Below are 19,382 nucleotides of genomic sequence, written 5' to 3'. Positions count from 1 at the left end.
GGCTTATAAAGACTATCGATCTTCCAGGGATAATGAAGTCCTAGCAGGATAACAAGATCAGCACAGTTAATTAAAAGAATCAACAACAACAACAAAAAAAGTCAACTGTCCTTTTCTGCTAGTATTCCTTTTATTTTTCTATTACTTTGTATCTATTAACATGGAAGCAGGGCTTTCACTGGAGTCTTGGTCCCAGCACACAGCCTGAGTAAGCTGGGTGCTCCTGTGAGTGGGTGGGGGAGGGCACAGATCAGAGGGGCAGATCAACCAACCTACTCTGCCCCACAAATGCTCCATGATTCTTGACCTGGGCTCCAATAGCAAACTGGAGAACTTCCACAGCTCAGTACCCAGGAACCCAAACCTCTACTAATATTTAAAACCATCCTATTTATAAAGGCCAAATCCCATCCCCGAGTCCCTCCTTGGGGTACTGACCCAACTAATACCGGAGGCATTGAATGGGGAGAGACAGGATGTGTTGCACTTGAGGTTTAAGCACCATCAAGCAGAGCAAGGAAGGGTATATTGGGAGTGAACCAGGGGAGGTGTGGTCAGTGGATGCACAACTGTGCAGATGAGCCATCAGTTAAACTGTGAACCTCTTGCAGAGAAGGGGAGGCAGCCGTGGAGGCCAAGGGCTATATTAGCAGCTGAGGAGCATTCTCATTGTTACTCCCTGGGCTGAGAGAATGACTCCATCCCCTAGGAACCCTTCAGGAAACTCCCTGGTGCAAAGCCACTTACTCAGGTTTTGCCTAGAGAAGAGAATTTGGGCCATCATATCAACCCCCTTCAAACCAAGTGCAAGACCGTTTCGGCAAAAGCCAAATCTTGCTTGTGCAGTGCAGAGATTTAGTAAATGTCCAGAGTCACTCAGCCAAAGCTGCTATGTTGCTGCCTTTCTTTATACAGAGTAATATATTCTTTCTGTGTTTGTTGTTTCAGCTGCATGATGTTTATTCATTCCTTACCTTGGCTGCTCTGAGGTTCTTTCTACTCTAAATATGATGCTACATGACAGCAATTATTAGAAAGGCATATATTATATTACAAACATCAAGGTGCATTTAAGATTGAGAAATAATTAGAATTTAATAGCTGCCTTAATAACGGCTTTATGCAGTTCATCTAACACAGTTCAACGTTCAGTGTCACTGACAGAGCTTCTCTCAGGAGGGGCCTCCTTGTCAGTGTGACAGGAGGTGAAGAATCCCTCAGGCTTGTAGAGATATTGAGATTTCCTCCTTTAATTAGGGCCAATCTTACTGCAGAGCATGCTGCCCATTAAAGTCTGTTTGCCGGATTTTTCATTGATATTTTGGCTCTAGCTGCATAAATCATGAACTCACAATGGGGTAATTTGGTTTTCTGCAATGCAATATGAGAAGAGCAAATACTGAAACCGAGAAAAACTGACAGCTCAACCCCACAGGACACCAGCCTTTACTTGACTAAATACAAATGTTTTCAAGCATTTCAACAGAATTTTTCAAAGTGTGCACAACTTGCCCCATGGCTACAGGGACCTGCAACATCAAATGCCTGGCTTACAAAACTACCTTTACAGGGAATGAATGCTTTTAATCAACACAGGATAATTCTCTAACTGCCATCAAGTAACTTGTCAAGTGATTAGTATTTGTTAACACTCTGAAGAGTACAAAGACAACTAGCCTAAAAGCAAAGCACTCCACACTGCATGCAGGAAAACTAATGCTGTGAATGCAAAATAGCTTTAGAAAGCATTTTTTTGTAACACGTGTGCATAGCCAATAATATTTCAATTCTTGGAAAGGAACAAGAAAAATTGTCCTTCCCCCTTGAGATTTAACATCTATAGTATTTGCTGGCAAACAGCAAATTTATTTTCAAATAATATTGCGAAGAGTAAGAGTGCTATGGTTTTACAAATTTCATCACTACAACCAGATAAAAATAGGTCACTTCTAAGTGAAATATGTTCAAACTTCCTTTTCTGAGCATTGGGGAGAAAAAACAAAAAACAGTGGAGAAAAGAACAATGTTTATCTTTAATTTCCTTCATTAAATAAATGGAATAAACAAACTGTTATTTTAACATCCCTCATCCTCTAAACTTTTTATATTCCTTATGACTATTCTCACCTGTCCATATTTACTGTAGGTTGATGTGAAATGACTATCTGTGAGTGGGTTACCGATTCCCCATTGTGTGGTGATTCTGTCACATGCTGAAGCTGAGATGCAACTACAGATTCTAAGGGAGATGTGGGACTGGTTGCTAGAAGAAAGGAGAAAAAAAAAAAAGTCCACAAAAATTTAAAGAAAGACAGTCTGCCCAGAAAATAGGATAAAAACCCCCTAAATCCTGTACAGTCAAGAATGCTTTGATCAGTAATAATACATATCAAGTTTGGGTTCCATCTTAACAATTTAATATAACTCAGTCAGAAATGAATAAACAAAATTCCAATGTAAAATGTATTTCTTCGGAACAGCAGCAAATTTCAACCTTTGGTCTGTGTTATACAGGAAGTCAGACTAGATGATTACAACGGTCCCTTCTAGTCTTGGAATCTATGTAAATGCTGTACATAAACTTATTTCCATGTAGAGAGTGTGTGACGTTTTCAGTCTTCACTACACACACACACACACACACACACACACACACACACACACACAGGATGACATATGTAACTGCCCCACCTGCAATCTACAAAAGCAGAAACTACAACTTTTAGTTTTATATTCAGGTGGTGGGGAAATTAGGGACATAGTTCATGTCTTCTAGGTACTGCCATAACCCTGCAGCTGTGCATAATCTTACCAAGGATTGTAAAACCCAAGAGCAAATTTTTGAGAGATGAGGATAAACTTTCAGTCTTAACTCTGACTTCTGTAGACTTATATAAATATATGTGATTTTCATTTTGCTTAGTAAAACATGCTAAAACCCCCTCAAAAATTAAGAAATAGTGCCCCCACCCAACTGTATCAAAACCTAATAGGTTACTGCTACTGAAAGGTGTTTATCTGACAGTCCTAAACTTATCCAAAAACAGGCAGTGTAAGCTTCTCCACATTGTTCTACCAGTGTGCCTCCACTCCCGACATGGAGGGCTCATCACTAGAGGTCAGTCGATAGGATTTTAGACTCTTAAGTATCTAGATCTCATTTGAAAAGGGGATTGAGACACCTCAATCAGTTCGGCATTGTGCTGCTGAGCGCAGCAAATCCTAAATGCCTTTAGGAATCTGGGCCTAAGTCCCTATTATTTTTATTAATAATAATTATACTTGGCTCTAAGACTGCACCTCCATATGCAGATCTTTACAATGTGCTTTACAAATATTAAATTACAAATATTATTGACTAGACTGAGTGTTTACTCTCAGGCCTGGGTCAGAGCAACTCCAGAAGGAATTGTTACTCAGGGACACTGCTCAGAGTCAACTTTCCTCAGGAGGTCCAGCTTTGCATGGTGGGAAGGGAGGGGCCATATGCTGCATCAGATGCTGAATGCTCCCCAGCCAGCCAACTTCACTAGCTGATGCATATGTGTGGAGAGGAGGAGAAAACAGAGCCCTTGAATTGCATGAGCAGCCCCTTTTCTCCCTGCACTCAGACTCACAATATGGATAAGCCCTGTGCAGTGGCAGAGAGGGTGGAGGGGATTGGTCACAAATAGGCTCTAAATCAATAAATTAAATAGGCTCAGGCAATGACTTTTGGATATTTTATATCTACTAATACCCTGTATTGACTATTATTTATTCAGCACTATGAAGTTATATCTAAGTGACAAGTACTATTAAGCATTATGACTAATATCAAATTTCAGCCTTGAGCAAATTTGTTTCAATGACTGAGATAAAATAAAATCCTAAAAATAGGGGTTAATATGGAAAACCCTGAGAGAACAGGCTCTTATAGCTGTAACACTACTCCAGTAAAATGGTAGAATCAGCACTGTCAAACTTGATACAACTATCATAATTAACGTGTTCATTTTCACTCTAAAGAACATTCCCACAAGCGACGATAACACAGACATTTTCTTGCAAAGCACTGAGCTACATAGCTCTAAAGGAAATATTCATGGTGGTAACATTCTAAAAAAAAAAAAAATCTTAGAAATTTCTCATTTAGAAATTTTAAATAATTAAAATCTACTCAAAAACTAAGTGAGTCCGTTGTGTTCTTGACATTTATATCAGCTAGCTTGGATTGCAAAATTCCAAAATCCTATCAACCTCAATTCATTTGGCTATGTATTTCTTCTTGTTCTGGGCTAAGAGCAGAGTCAAATGCCATACCTGTTTCTCCAGTAACATTTGCCTTAGATATCTCTCCATTTTGCTGTTCATTAGATTTCTATAAAGGAAACACAGTTTTGTAAATTAAAAGCAGCACTGGAGAAAAGGGAAACATATGCCCAGGTGTTTATATGGATGATGAAATGTAGCATATACCTTATCTACAGCTTCTGTGCGCCTAGTTCTTTTCATGATCTCCTCAAGTCGCTACAAAGAAAGTTACAAAGAAGGAAAATGTTTATTGACATTGATTTAAAAAATCACCCTAAAACCCATAATCTTTGGTAATGTATTAAAATTGGCATTTACCGAAGGAAAAAACCAACCTCTTGGGACTTGATCTAAATCCCATTAAATCAATGGGAGTCTTCCCATTAACTTCACTGGGCATGGATCCAACCTTTAGTGAATTTCTGAAGCAATAACTATATGTGTCTTTCTACAGTGCACATGCAAATAAACAAACTGCTGAGATATACAGTACCAAGATTCCCTGCATGCATTCGGTTACCTTCTTCCTTTCTAAGCGCTCTTGTTCTTCTCTTTGGGAACGTTTTTCACGCTCTAACCGAATCCGCTCTGCCTCTTCACTCTGGCGAGCCGCTTCTTCTTTCTGAGTAATGGGAAAGGAACAGAAATAGGGAGTTATTCGCAATGTAATGGCTGATCCGCACTGGCATCTGCCTATCTTTGTATGACATTTTAATTTACAACAATCTGACAAGGAACTTTTGGGGTTATGTCATCAACAGAATTTTCAGACTGAAATGCAGGTTTCTTAATTAACGTCTGTGTTCCTCTTTCTTCTCTTAATTTTATGTAAATTAAAAAGCTGGTAATCTTGTTTGGTTCGGTGTCTGTTTTATGATGCATGCATGAATGCACAGAAGATGACTAATGAAAATGCATTTCCTAACCTAGCAGCTAGCAAAAGTGTTCATGAGACTAATGCACTGGGCTGATGAATGCTTTTGATAGGGTCAAAAGAAAGCAGCAGAATTCCCTCCTATTCTCCAGACACTGTCCTTGCTTAACAAAAGCAATGACAAACAGCCATATGCACACTTCCTGTTTTTTAATTAAATGTAAGGCTCCCTTGGGAGGTACCGTTGAAGGGCTTTCTCTGTAAGATAAGACTGTCTTGTATTATTGGAGGCACTATAATAGTTCCCTAGTTAAGGGTGCATTGAGATTTGCACTTAAAAGAGGTTTCATCCTGTTTTATATATGAATATTATAGAGTATATGCCTCAATTTACAGCATGTACTCAGAGTACAGAATACATTTTCTGAAAATTTTCAGGTAAATGTCTTCATTAGTTTATAAGTTTAATTACTTTAATACGATCCTATATCTATCTATATCTATATATAGTGTGTGTTTTGTGTGTATTCTAGTCAGACTAAATTTACATATTTGTTGAGAGGATAAAATCATTAATGTTTATGAGGCACCCACATGCTAATGAGGGTTAGATAAGTATGTAGATAGAAGAGGAATCTAAGTGCTTTGCATATATTAAATAATTTAACCTCACAGCAGCCCTACTGCAGCTGGTAAAACAGCATTATTATGCCCATTCTACAGATGGTAAACCGAGGCAGAAAGCTCAAAGACCCAATTGTGATACTCTTACCTTGAGTGGTACCTTCCTTCTTGACTGCTTTCAATAACACTACTCGAAGGGCAAGGTGCTATTCAACATAAGTAAGAGTATCAACATCTGTTCCTAAACCACGAGCCCCACACAGGCAGTATCAGTGTAAGGATTAGAATTCTGGAGTTTTGGATTTCCTTTCCTATGCTAAGTCCTCAGCTTCTCTCCTATAGGCGTCCAGAACTAACTCTGAATAGTAAAATTACCTTGGCATCTAGCATGTTAAAACTGTAGGGCCCAAATTCTCCTGTGGTATAACTCCACTGAATTCAAGAATTTGGCCCATAATATTAAGGGGCTAATTTTAAATTAAAAACAAACCAAAGTCCTACAGAAAAAGATCCACCCGCTGCTAGATTTTTCCACGGAGAGAAATACATCCCAGCTGATCTGTACCCATCTATGAAAGCAAGAGTCAGTCCATAAGTCACTTAAATTTGTAATATAACCTGCACATCCAAAAGGAAATCTAGAGCTACCCAGGAGATTAACAACCCAAATCACCACCACACAGCCTGGTATGAAAACTCCATGGAGAAGCATACTTGTTTCTGAATGCGCTCCATCTCCTCCTTCTCTTTCTGGTCTCTTTCTTCTGCCTGCCGGCGTAGCTCTTCTTCCTTTTCTCGCTCCTGCTCTACCTCCCTTCGCTTTCTCTCCGCCTCTTGCCTGCGAGCCTCCTCCTCCTCCCGGCGAGCTCTCTCTTCAGCTATCTTCTGTGACAACGCCTCCTTCTTTAGCCTGTGACCACGAAACACAAGTGTAAGAGTGTGGGCGATTCTGGGCTACGGCAACAGCAGCACCGGACAGAACAATGAGATTTCTGACTCCGAGTGAAATGTAACAGAGGTGAGCGTTAGTGCCCAAAGTGGTGATTCAGTTGGTGAGAGAAGGCAAAAGAAAGAGTGAGATATGCATCATTTACATCCAGAATTACTGGAGAGCTTTGGTATTAAATGAAAAAAGGGAAAGGCCTATAAACCACAGTTATTGGAAATCTAAAAACACTTTCCATGAAGACCCTACTAGCTATAGATATCATCATAGGCAGCGTGTGACTCTTTCTTTTGGGGAGGCTTATGTGAGCACTGGAAGCTCCCTAGAAGTGTGTGTGGGGGGCTGCACCCACTTCCCGCTCAGCCTCTTCCCCCTCCCCACTGCTCATCCCTTGCCCTGAAAAGTGATGGGGCCATGGCCAGTGAGAGGCTGTGTGTGCTGATGCCAGAGCAACTCAGCTAAGGGGTGCCAGAAGAGGGAGGGGCCAGGGCCTCCCTACTTTTTCCTGCCTTAAGGGTGACCAATAGGGGGAGGGGGTGGAGAGGAGCGAGTGGCGGGCAGGAGGCCTTGGAGGAGGGAGCGGAGAGGAGGGAGCAGCAAAGTGAGGGCGGGGCCTCGGGGGAAAAAGGCAGAGCAGGGGCAGGAAGAGGCGGAGCGAGGGCAGGGCCTCAAGGGAAGAGGCTGAGCAGGAGCCTCCTCACCCATGATTATCATAGCTTTGAGGATGAAGATAGCCATGGGCCGGATCCTCAGCTGGTGCAAATCATCACAGCTTTACTGAGTTGGAGATACGGTGATTTGCACCAACTGAGGATCTGTCCTTCAGTCTCTCTGTTTAAAGCACTAATTGCACATATGAACAGATAGGACACATTTGTTAAGAAGTTTTTCAGATTTTTAGTCTCAGTATTTTTCAGCTTGTGCGACTCATGTAAACAAATCCTGACAAGACAATTATTCCTTCAGTTTGGATTTTCATGTTTCCTTTCCTTAAGGATCGGTTCTGAACCCTCCTTATTAAACACTATGGTAGCTACCAAAATGACAAAAAGATGCTAAAATGTATCCTCTCCACTGAGCAGATTTGGGTGTCACCTTTCAGTCTCTTCCCTCTCCTTCCTTTCTTGCTCCTCTCGTTCTCGCTGCTCACGGGCCAGCCGCCTCTTTTCAGTAAGCAGTCTTGTTGCTTCTTCCGGGTCAGTAGTACCTGCTGAAGCCTTGCTAGAAACAGGGGATGGTGAAGTTGCTGGTGGAGCAGGGGGCAAAGCTGGAGCAGCTATTGAAACAGGCAGAAAGGGAAAAATCCATCCATATAATGCTGTGTCAAAAATAACGACCCCCAACAGTGTATAATTGAATAAACCTCCCTAGGAGGATGGGAAATACAATTTGAAGTATGGGAGCTTTGATTATATAAAATTTTCAGGCCCATAGGGATACATGAGAAGAAGTGGAAATCATTAGCTCCTGAGGTCCAGATTCCTTCGGAGGGAATTTTGCCCCCGTGCACCCACAGGAGGAGTTCCTGTTCAGGTGGAATTCTGCCAGGGAAGAGAGCAGCTTTAAACTCAGACTGGGGCACAACAGGAGCCCTGGAAAAAGCCTAGGAGAGTTGCTGAATCAGCCCATTTCCCAGGTGGCCTGACCCTGCTTGGGCTGATCCCATTTTTGTATGTGTACTGATCGCAGTGCAGGGGTTGTGGGCAGTTTGCAATACTGTGTCCTCCCTTCTGGCCAGCTGTCTGGTCTCAGGGGCCTCAGCCAGGGTTCTGCTAATGCCATCAGGCCCTTCATTTCTGAAAGTGCCCTTCAATTAAGGAGGTCTTGTGAAAGCCCCCGTTAGCACAGCGATCCGCATCAGTTTGGCAGTTATTCAGCTGTTACCCACATAAAAATTACTTGGCACATTCTTTGCACATTTCACTCTAGAATCTTAAAGAGCTTCACAACCATTAACTAACTAATCTTCAACACACTGCATGACAGATCGTACACACACTTTACAGATGGGGACACCAAGTCTCTTGCTCAAGTTCACACAGTGTGCAAGTGACAGAGCTGGGAGAAGAACCTAGGAGTCTGGACTCCCAGTTCCCCATTCTAATTACTCCTTTGCTCACTCCAAAAATGTTGAGTGAGTAGCCGCCTTGATGTAACTGTCCACCTACGGCCAGTTGCACACACAAGCCATCTCCTCCTTCCTTGTAACACAATGTCATGCTTGTTAGGTGCACCCTGCCTCAATCTGAAAGCTGCATTTGAGTCTGATCTTGAATATAGTTTTCGTAGGATAATTTGCAAGGGCAACTGTGACACAGTGAGGTCCTATAACATAACCAGCGACAGAACTGACAGTTCTGGTTTGTGTCATATAACATTTATTACTGGAGTGTACTTTCTCCTAAATAAAATATTAGTTCACATTTCTGTTCGGCTGCCTGGCTTCTGAATACCTGTCACTTCCCCCACAAACTATAGAGAAGATGAATTGAACTTTTTCCTCTAGAGGCCAGGCACACATTATTCACAGACTGCTATCAATCTGTTAGCCAAACTGAAGGAAGCTCACCCAGACAAGCAGTAATGCTTCTGGCAGTGCTGGCGACATGTATAGGGAGATAGTTAGACTGACAATGATGTGGAAAACTACAGCCAGGCTGTAGGATTTGGGGGTGCTGAATTGTTGCCTGATTCCTCCTAAATGTCACTGATGCATTGTAAATGAAAAAAGGAGAGGCTCTGTGATGGGTTGAACTAGGCATTCCCTGCCTGCTGCCAGAGACCCCACTGCCTTGGAGCACCCTGCCCCAGGAAGCTGTCTGTAGCAAGAGAAGGGCAGTGAGCCCAGACCTCTACGGGTTGCCTAGAGCAGCCTCTCAGAATCAGCTGCTGGTGGAACTAGTGAGACTTGGTCTTTTAGCGGCTTGAAGGGCCGGGGGTAGAGGCCAATCAGTGCTAGCAGACCAGATAAAAAAAGGCCAGTTCTGGGGCAGCCAAGGAAGGGTCTTTCCTCTGTCTTAATCCAAGAAGCCAGGCCTGGTCAGAGCCTAATTCTGACTGCAACCTTTGGCTTAAGTCAATGGAAGGCTTTTGTTTACTTTGGAGTGTAAGGCCCCTGTGGACCATCCTGAGTGGAACATTAATTTGACCAATGCAGGACTAGGTGAGCTCGCTTTGCAAGATGCTCCACTGGCTGAGGTGAGCCCGTGATAGGCTCTCAGATCTCCTCCAACCTCTCTAATCACTTCTTCTGCTTCTCATTAAGAGGATCCTCCTCTTGCCCACTCCTGCTTTCAGTGACTGTTCCACGGGGATCTGTCCTTGTGCCCCTTCTGTTCTCTATCTGCACCTTCCCTCTGGGTAATCTCCTGGGCAAACACAAATTCAGCTACCATTTCTATGCTGACAACTCACAGACCTACCTCTTCATTCTGGACCCTTCTCCTCCTGTCCAAATTAAATTCTTTCCCTGTGTTTCTGGCATCTCCTCATGGGTGTCCAGCTTAAACTCAACATGGCCAAATCAGAGCAGGACAGCTCATTAAGGGAGTTGGGCTTAGCCTCACTTGTGATTAATTCGCTACCTCACAAGTGATAGGTTTGAGTTCAGGAATCAGATATTCCTTAGACAAAAGGCCAGCAAGCAGCTCATTCAGAGACAGAGTCTGGGCAAAGGCCAGGAAAGGAGCCGGGCAGAAGGACCTGGTCTATCTGTTTGATTTATGTTATACTATTTTGGTTCTGAGAACTAAACCCATCCCTGAAGAGAGGGACCCCTGAAGAGAGCACTTTTGGGAGCTTTGTTTGATGTACTGGCTGGTGAGTGACCCAGTAGGTTAGAAGAGCTCTTAATCATTCCACTTAAGCTCTTCTTCCTTCCCTCCTCTACCACTCACCATGGCCACTACTACCACCACCATTGCACCATCGCTCAGGCTCATAACATGAGCATCATGTTATAGTTGGCCGTCTCTAGTTTCTCATATCCAAGTGTGTCCAAAACCTGGTGATTCTTCGTGCATAATCTCTCTAACATAGGGCCCTTCTTCTCCATCTACACAGCTAAAATCCTTATCCAGGATTTCATCATCTTGCATCTCAATGACTATTGCATCCTCTTCTCTGGCCCTGACAAAGTCAATCTTACCCCACTTACATCCACTGCTGCCCTTCTCTCCACTGCTCCCCTTGTGCCACTGCATCAAACACAAACTACTTGTCTTCACCTTCAAGGTCCTTCATGGTCTATTCCCACCATACTTATGATCTCAGATGCAATCAAGATATTGACTCCTGTCTCCACTCAGCCAAGGACATCAGCCTCCATCACCACCTTGTTGAGTTTCCAAACAAGCACCTTCATGCTTTCTCCATGTGCCCCGTAAACATCTGCAAAACTCAGTCATGATCCTTCTTCAAATCCTTTCTTAAAATTCTCTTTTGCTATGACGCCTACAAAAAACTTAACAGGTCAGGAATGGTCTCAGCACATCAGCTGCTTATCATTCTGATCAGCATTGTCTCATTGTTTCCTTCTGTTCCAACAGTCCATTTGTTGTCTTTTGTCTTATGCTTAGATCATAGGCTCTGTGGGACAGGGACTGTCTTTCTGTTATGTGTCGGTAGAGTGCCTAGCATAATGGGATCCTAGACAAGACTGGGGCTCTACGGGCTACCTATTAATTATAATAACAAAAGATAAGGACCAGCTCCTTTCTTAAAGGAATAGTGGACCCCAGCTGCATGTGCAGGGGTTCATGCAGTGTTGCTAACGTTTAAAACATTTTTCAATGGACCTGCCTCCAAATCACCTAGGGATCTGAGTTTTGGCTGCACTCTGATGAAATTATTGCATTCTCTCCCCTCCCCTCTTGTCGATTTCTTTGATTATTTAAATGCAGAATCCAGAATAACAAAGAACAAGAATATCAGTGATCAGAACAACCATTTCATCCCTGTTCCTAGAATGACAAGGATATCAAATGTGTGTCAGGGGAATACCAAAAATTATTTGTTCCTAAATACGATTTATTATCATAAAAGGGCTGTATTTTCTTCCTTCTGCCCTTTCACCATTTCATTATCACTGATTCACACATTCCATCTCCATATTTTTTCTTCTCAATTTTCTCTTCTATTCTTCTTTCACCTCTCCTTCTTTGCCTCCCCTTTTCTTTTCTGAAAAGCAGCAGCAACCTCTCATCTCATTCTGTCTCTTTCCTCTCTGCCTCACTGATGGTTGTGCAATCCCTTGCTGTATTTACTCCTGGGGGAATTCTGCACCACTGCACAAGCACATAATTAATGAGCCGTGCATATTTTAATTTTTTTGCACAGAAAAACGCTTCTGCTGAAAAGATGCCGCAGTTCTGCCTTTTGCCCAACAGAGGGCACTGTGGCGCTAGAACACAGCTGCAGCTCCTAGCCAGCTAGAGAAGAGAAAGACCCTGCAGAGCCTTCTTTGCAGCGGGCCAGATCAGGAGACAGAGGCTATGGGGAGACAGACAGCGCTGGGTGCTGGGGGGGGTCAGATAGGGGTTCATAAGGGCTAGTGGGGGGGGAACAGACTGAATGGAAGTGGAGGCGCAGGGCTACAAGGGGGAAGCAGGTGCAGGGCCACATGGTGATGGGGGAGGGAGTGCAGAGCCACACAGGGACAGAGGATGTCTGAGTGGGGGCACAGACACATGGGAACAGGGAGGGGGTGCAGGGACACATGGCGATGCGGGAGACGTGCCTGATTGAATAGGAGAGGCTAGGAGTCAGCCAGGGTCTGCATGGGGGAAGCTCCCTAACAGTCCCTCTCCGCCCCCCCAAAAAGACCTCTTCCATACTTTTCCCACTTATTCCCAACAACCCTCCAAGTTCACACCCAGGCTACTTCCCAGCAATTATTTCCCTCTCCCTCAGCTCCTCTCTTACCCCTGATTCCCCCCAGCCTTTGCATTGCTTCTGGGGGGTGCGGGAAATACAGTTCTGTGTTGCAGTTTAAATGAATTATTACGCAGAGTTCCATATTAATATGCCTAGTTAGGGATCTATTTGTTAAAAACCATTTTCTGAATCTTTTTTGTTGTCTATATTGTTACAGACATACTTGCTGACGGGTATTTTGAAATAAATGACCAAAAATAATTGAAAATGGTGTGATTATATTGTGTTATTTTGACAAATAAAATATGCAGAATTTGAAAATTTTGTGCGCAGAATTTTTAATTTTTTGGTGCATAATTCCCCCAGGAGTATTTATTCCATGTTATTTTGCTTGTTCCCTCTTGTTCCCCACCTGGGTTTTCTTCTGTATTCCATTACCTCTACTTTATCCTGCCTTTATCCCCCATGGGCATGTGGTACCAGCATGGCTAAATTGGTACAGATCTAGTTTAATTAACACAGTTGGCATCTTTGCTTCTGTTCACTCATCAGCCAGGCCCTATATCACTGAGATATAATGTAGCTTACCCTCTGGTTTTATGCTGGCTTTCTGAGAATGATTTCAGCATTCACTACTATGGTCCCTTAAAACAACAAGCAGAAACAGAACACTAGCTTCTCCCACTTGTCAATGGAGAAAACATTATTTATCCTGTTTTTCTTATGATCTTGTATCTGTCACTTGAATGGCTACCTACATATTTTTGGTTGTGTCTTGCTGCACCTGGATAGAACTGTATCTGCAGCAGTAAAATACTCCAGAGATTAATTTACCAGCAAATTTCTTACCATTAAAAATGAAGGACTGGATAACCCTATGATTTCATTTTCCTGCCTTGGGCAATGCATCTTTGCATGACACTGAATTTTCCAGTAGGGAAATAATAAAAAGCCACTAGCAGACCTAGACATTCCCGTTGCCTGGGTTACTTCAGGAGATGGTTTCATGAGACACTCCCTCTAACGTTAGTGGCACGCAACAGTTGTTCCACTTTAACAGAGCTTGGAAAAGCAGTTGTATGAGGACATGAGAGTCAACCATGAATCACATTTTTGAGATGCAAGTTGTGCTAAGCCAGGTAAAGGATGAAATCAATAATGTATCACATGTTCGAAGGAATTTTTGAAGGACTGTACAAACCAATTATTGAAGGAGAAGTACTGTGACTGATAAAGATGCAATAAACTGGTGGGAAGGGAAGAGGAAAAGAGAAGGATTCAAAAATATCCCTGATCCTTACCTTGAGCCGGCTCTAATTTGACAGAAAGACCTTCCCTGATTGCGGATTCTCCAGCACTTGCTGAAATTGCTTTACTCTCTTCTGTCTGTTCCTCAGCTGCCTTCTCGGGCTCCTTTTCCAGTCTTTTTTTCTGACTATCTGGTTTCAGCTCTTTTTTGCTCGGTCGGATATTGCCAGGGGAGGGAGGGCGTGTCTGAGAGGAGGGCACTTTGGAAGAGCCAGGTGGGGAGGTTATCTGTTTGGGGGTGCCAGGCAAAAAAGGCAAGGACTTGGATGCATGCCTGTTCAACCACAAAAAAAAACAGAATGATGGCAATAGGTTGGGCACCTTTCTATTCCCTCTATAGATAAAAGCTGTAATAGCTCAAAAACAAACAAACAAACAAACAAACAAACAAACAAACATCACTTCAAGATCTCCCTCCCAACCAACAGGAAATCTGAACCATGTTGAGACAGAATAATATTATTTAGCTGTTATACAGAACTTAATCTTCAAAACTCTTTATAAACATTAACTAATTAATCCTCAACACACACCTGTGAGGAGGGCACTGACAGGATATAATCTTCCTTTCTCCCCTATCCCTGACCACTGAACGCTTTCCTTTTTAAAGATTTGTTCATTGTCTGGCTATCCCGGAAGGAGAACAGGAGACACTGGATATGGTTTAACCAGGGTGCAATTTTATTATTAGATGTCTGGGATTACCTGGCAGATAAAAGGTGTACAGTGCAGGTAACGCCATGATCATTTAAATATCTGCACTGGGAGCTTCCGTTAGCGCCCCCTCCTTTCCATCCTGGTCCCCAATCACCCCATTGCTGGGACCTTACCATTCCCTTCCTCAAATGAGGGTTAAAGTGGGCTATAAATGGGGGGGAGGGTGGGGAGGATTAGCTCCTTGCTGTGCCAGTCATAGGCATCTCGAACACCCTCTGTTCTGTTCCTTTAACAAACACCTCCTTTAAATCCTTTACCAAGCCATTTATCTGGTCACTGTCTCCCTTCCCTACGGAGTATCTGCACTGGACATCCACCCCATACTGGCATAATGAGTTGTAACATCGTAGCCTAACTCCCTTCCCTACTCACCATAACAAAGCCCTCCCCGAACCTGCTGTGGGGAAGGCGAACCCTCCCACTCCACCTTGGCTAATCTGGTGGTGAGGGAAAGATTCCTTCCCAGCCCCCCTAGAAAGGAGTGACTAGTGCGATTGCCCTCAGCAGATCCTGACCAAACCTGGTATTTTGTCACTTCCAAGTGTAGGAGGGCGGGTGCTGCTCCGCCTGGTCTGGGAGTAAGGGGGCTTCTCCCGCCAGGCTTGCCCTTTATCAACTCCCCAGCCCTTCCAGTCCCTGGGGGAGGAGTCAGCATCCCCACGCTGTCCTGCTTCACTTCTGCAGCAGTGTCCATGCCTCACTACTTCCATCCCCCTTACAGCAGTATGCCCCTTTCCCCAGCAAGCCAGACAATGTCCCTCCTCCAGCCCCGCTTAAGGGGTCTTTTAATTGCCATTTTAATACATGTTTTCTGTTGCTGAGTCACTCAATGAGCACAACAAGTAGAGCTTAATATAGCTGAATCCCAGCATCTGTACTTCACTTACCAAACTGGGGAGAGAGCTAGTGATCTAGTTTTGGGATTGGAAGGAGAGTGAAGTCTCTTTACGCTGGAGGAGAGGTCCTTTTCTTTTTTTTCAGTCTAAGGATCAGCAAATAAACAGAAAATCATATTGCACGAGTAATTCCCATGGGCAAAGGACTACACTTTCAGCATAGGAAAACGAGAAATCAGTGCTGCCTCAGCACTTTCTACAGCCTGGCTGGTAAGTGTACGAACATGACTCCTGTAACAAATGTAATGATGTTTTGTGCCGGGGAATGAGCATTTGATAGTATGCACGCATATTAGTCACTCTGTGCTATCCTAAGATGCTACGGAAAACTTTTCAAAAAAGGCTTAAATTGATACAGACAGATAATTATCCTTTTTTAAGTTTTTCTCTTCACTGTTTGCAATACCCATGCAGATGCTTGAAATTAACACTTCATTCACTACAAATGTTCTATTTCTTCAGTTGGCCAAGAGCAAGTTCCCATCCCCCATTCCCGACAAGTTGCTTATGGAGCTCAAGTGTACATGGCTTTATTTATTTTGTTTCCTTATTTATGTGCTAGCACCACTGCTGCCATCATAGGCCTGAAATATGGTTCTTCTCCTTCTCTTCCCTGCTGGCAGCCAAAAAGCCCACACTGCTCAATCTTATGCAGAATAGTTATTTTCTTTTTTCTTTTTAATTTCTTATCTCCCAATGGCAATTTTAAAAACATCTATCAGAACTCAGAGCATATTTCCTACTAGATTATAACAGTTTCAAAGTAGATCAAAATTTGGGACCCTATGTACTTGTCAGAGCAGCTTTAAATATAAGAAACTCTCAGCTTTTAGGGATATTGAATTCAAAATATAGCTGGCAATCCGTAGAGGAAACAAGACTGGTGCACGGGTATCTATCAAATGTCTTTCTCAGATAGCATCCTGTCATTCATGGAGCAGCATAATCTTGTCAGAGACCAATATTATACTACCATGGCCAGGTATCAAGCACAGCACTGGCAGAGGGGAAGGCACTACATATTGCTGATCTGGAATTTGATTAGTTAAAAGATGTCTATAGTGTTTCTCTCAGCCATGAACTTAAACTGATTTTATAAAATATGGGAAAAGAAAGTTGAAGCAACAGGAATTTCTTGTGCAATCCCTTTATTTTTTTCCCTATTGACCACCATAAATCCTGAAATTCTTTGGGCAGTTAAGCTTAGCGTTAACAAGATTTTAATGGAAAGGTTATTTTTTTTTTAAATGTTAGCAAGTGATGGACCCAGGTGAAAATACTTTTCACAATGACAACTTGCCTTAAAAATCAATGGACATATGTTCAGGTGGTGTAAAGCGGCATACTTCCTTTGACTGCCCTTGAGCACCTAGCACATTAATTGTTAGGTGCACAAAAAATGCAGGATTTGGATTAGTGAAATGTCTTTAACTATGTATGTCAGAGTGACACCAGCACTATTGAAGATGGAAAGAGACTCAGTAGATCTGTTATTCTCAGTCAATTACAAAAACCCACCATGTACTTTCTAAACACATTTAAAAATAAATCTGATCACAGTTATCAGCTTCTCCATTACATAGACAGCATAGTGGGAATAACTGCTCACTCAGCTACTTTTGCTAATAATAGTATTCACAAATGGCCTTCTTCACCAAACAATTATGTCAACTTTTCTTCTTTTTTAATTAAAAAATATAATGAAAAAACCCAATCAAAAGTGCCAGACTGATAACCTTGGAGACTGAAATACTCTATTCACATGACAAATTTAGCAAAGGGCAGCAGCAGCGAAAGCTTCACAGTCCTGGTAATGTGCCGTAACCATGATCTGAAGGGACCATCTCGAAGGCTAAAAGAGTAGTTTACAGTCTCTATGTCTTGTATTACTCTTAGCTAAGACTACCCTCAAGAAGCATTAGAGAGAGAAGGTGGGTGAGGTAATATCTTTTATTGGACCAACTTCTGTTAGTGCGAACTCTGTGTAGCTTGAAAGCTTGTCTCTCTCATCAGCAGAAGTTGGTCCAGTAAAAGATATTACCTCACTCACCTTGTCACTCTAATATCTTGGGACCAACACGGCTACAATAACACTGCATACAACACAAAAAGAATGTCAATAGCAGTGGTGCTGATTGGGAGTTTGATGTTTGCCCTTTAGGAAACTGAACCGAAAACAACTGAATTTACAAAAGCCACAAAGCTATTGTTAAATAATTGTTACCAACTAGCATGATGTTAACTGGTAACCCAGAAGTGAAAGACTCCATTACCATTCTCCTAAACCATCCACATCTCTTTTTCATATGTTCTAATGTGTATTCATGTCACATGGTTCTGCTACAGCTGCTAGACTACATACAACTAGCATGCTTACCCCTGCTGAGTGTGTGGTCCTCCTACGTCCACTTGTTGTGTCAAAGAATTTTGGTCGGTCTGCTGGATTTCTACAGTTCATGGCCTTGTAGGACAGAGGGCTGATGGGGCTGCAAGATGCTGAACGAGGACAAATGGGGATAACTACGCGTGGGTTGTTTTCATTTTTTTTTTTTTTTTTTTTTTTTTTTAAAACAGAACAGCATTGGAGGAGTGACAAAGGAAAGCCAACAGCAGGAAACAGGAACGAGAGAGAATGAGACAGAGAGAGAAAAGGAAGAAGGTATTAATACATAAAGAACATTTTTAGAAGTTAAACCAGAAGCATCACTTGATACTCATTCATTTAGCCCCAAATATCTACTGGTTTATTTCTAATTGGAATTCATATACCTTTTAAATTGGAAGTTAAAAATTATCCCAGATGTTAGCAATTTTCAGATTTATCAAAGATGAGAAGGTGTTCAAAAACAAATGGACATCAGACAGTGATACTGCCTTTTATTTTAAAAAGTGATGGTTCTGATAAAGCAACAAACACAAAATTACTGATCTGAAATTGATTAGCTTAGTACATTCATTGACATGCATTTTAATCTGGAAAAAAAAAATCAGGCAAAAATCTGATAAACAATTAGGTTTTCAGGAACTAGTTGGGGCAGGAAGGGGAGGTTGAAAGAGAGAGAGACATACAAAGACCAAAACACTTCACCATCTATACAGGGAATATAGTTCAGCAGTCTAGCAAAATAATTACATTCCTTCATGTCAAACTGACAAAGTCACATCATGCGTTAAGGATAACTTGTGAACTTGTGATCTCTTGGTGAAATTGACAAGATTTCAGAAATAAACAGACACCGAATAAATGCACGCTTCTTCTACCCTACCCAGAATACGCTGTACCATTCAATCAGATATGTAGCATAAAATGCATGTATATTTTTAGGTTATCATTAAAATGGATATACCATAGTACAGGGGTGGCCTAACTTACTGACCCACCGAGCCACAAATGACAATCTTCAGAAGTTCAAGGGCTGGGTGTGCCTGCCAGGGCTCAGGGCTTCAGCCCTGCTCCTGCTGAAACCCCAAGCCCTGGCAGGTGTGCCCCGGAGGGCTGAAGCCTCGAGACATCCCCTATCCCTGCTGGGCAGAAGCCAGAAGCAATGCCGGGGAGGGGGCCACATGGAGTCACATCCCTCCCCCCCGATTTTTACCAGAGTTTGCTGGCTCTGCTCGGTCACATGGTGCCGCCGGGCCCCCCTCCCTGCATGGCAGCTGCTGGAACAAGCAAGTTGGGAGCTGCAGCCGTGGGGAGAGGCAGCTGCAAACAGCTGAGAGCTGTAGGGAGAGCCATTGCTTTTGCTGCTGCAGCCCCTCTCTGCAGCTCCCAGCTGTTTGCCATCGCCGTTTGCCATCGCCTCTCCATGCGGTGCTAAGACCTGGGAGCTGCGGGGGGGGGGGGGGGGGG

At 42.8% G+C, this 19,382-nt stretch overlaps 1 protein-coding gene across 1 annotated transcript in view; it reads right to left on the bottom strand.

Moving 5' to 3' along the window:
• Positions 1-19,382, bottom strand: part of MAP7 (microtubule associated protein 7) — a 166,885-nt gene that overhangs the window by 15,064 nt on the left and 132,439 nt on the right. The window contains exons 9-17 of the mRNA XM_024207763.2: positions 17,910-18,052; positions 15,524-15,618; positions 13,913-14,193; positions 7,833-8,013; positions 6,506-6,701; positions 4,814-4,915; positions 4,459-4,509; positions 4,303-4,360; positions 2,128-2,263 (exon numbers count right to left, since the gene is read on the bottom strand). Of these exons, the coding sequence (XP_024063531.2) occupies positions 2,128-2,263; positions 4,303-4,360; positions 4,459-4,509; positions 4,814-4,915; positions 6,506-6,701; positions 7,833-8,013; positions 13,913-14,193; positions 15,524-15,618; positions 17,910-18,052 (1,243 nt within the window). The remainder of the gene's footprint in view (positions 1-2,127; positions 2,264-4,302; positions 4,361-4,458; positions 4,510-4,813; positions 4,916-6,505; positions 6,702-7,832; positions 8,014-13,912; positions 14,194-15,523; positions 15,619-17,909; positions 18,053-19,382) is intronic.

This window comes from Terrapene carolina, unplaced genomic scaffold (assembly GCF_002925995.2).
Source record: "Terrapene carolina triunguis isolate 2854851 unplaced genomic scaffold, T_m_triunguis-2.0 Scaffold85, whole genome shotgun sequence".
NCBI lineage: Eukaryota > Metazoa > Chordata > Testudines > Emydidae > Terrapene > Terrapene triunguis.
Note: the sequence above shows the minus strand (reverse complement) of the source record. Positions and strands in the feature narration are given on the sequence as shown.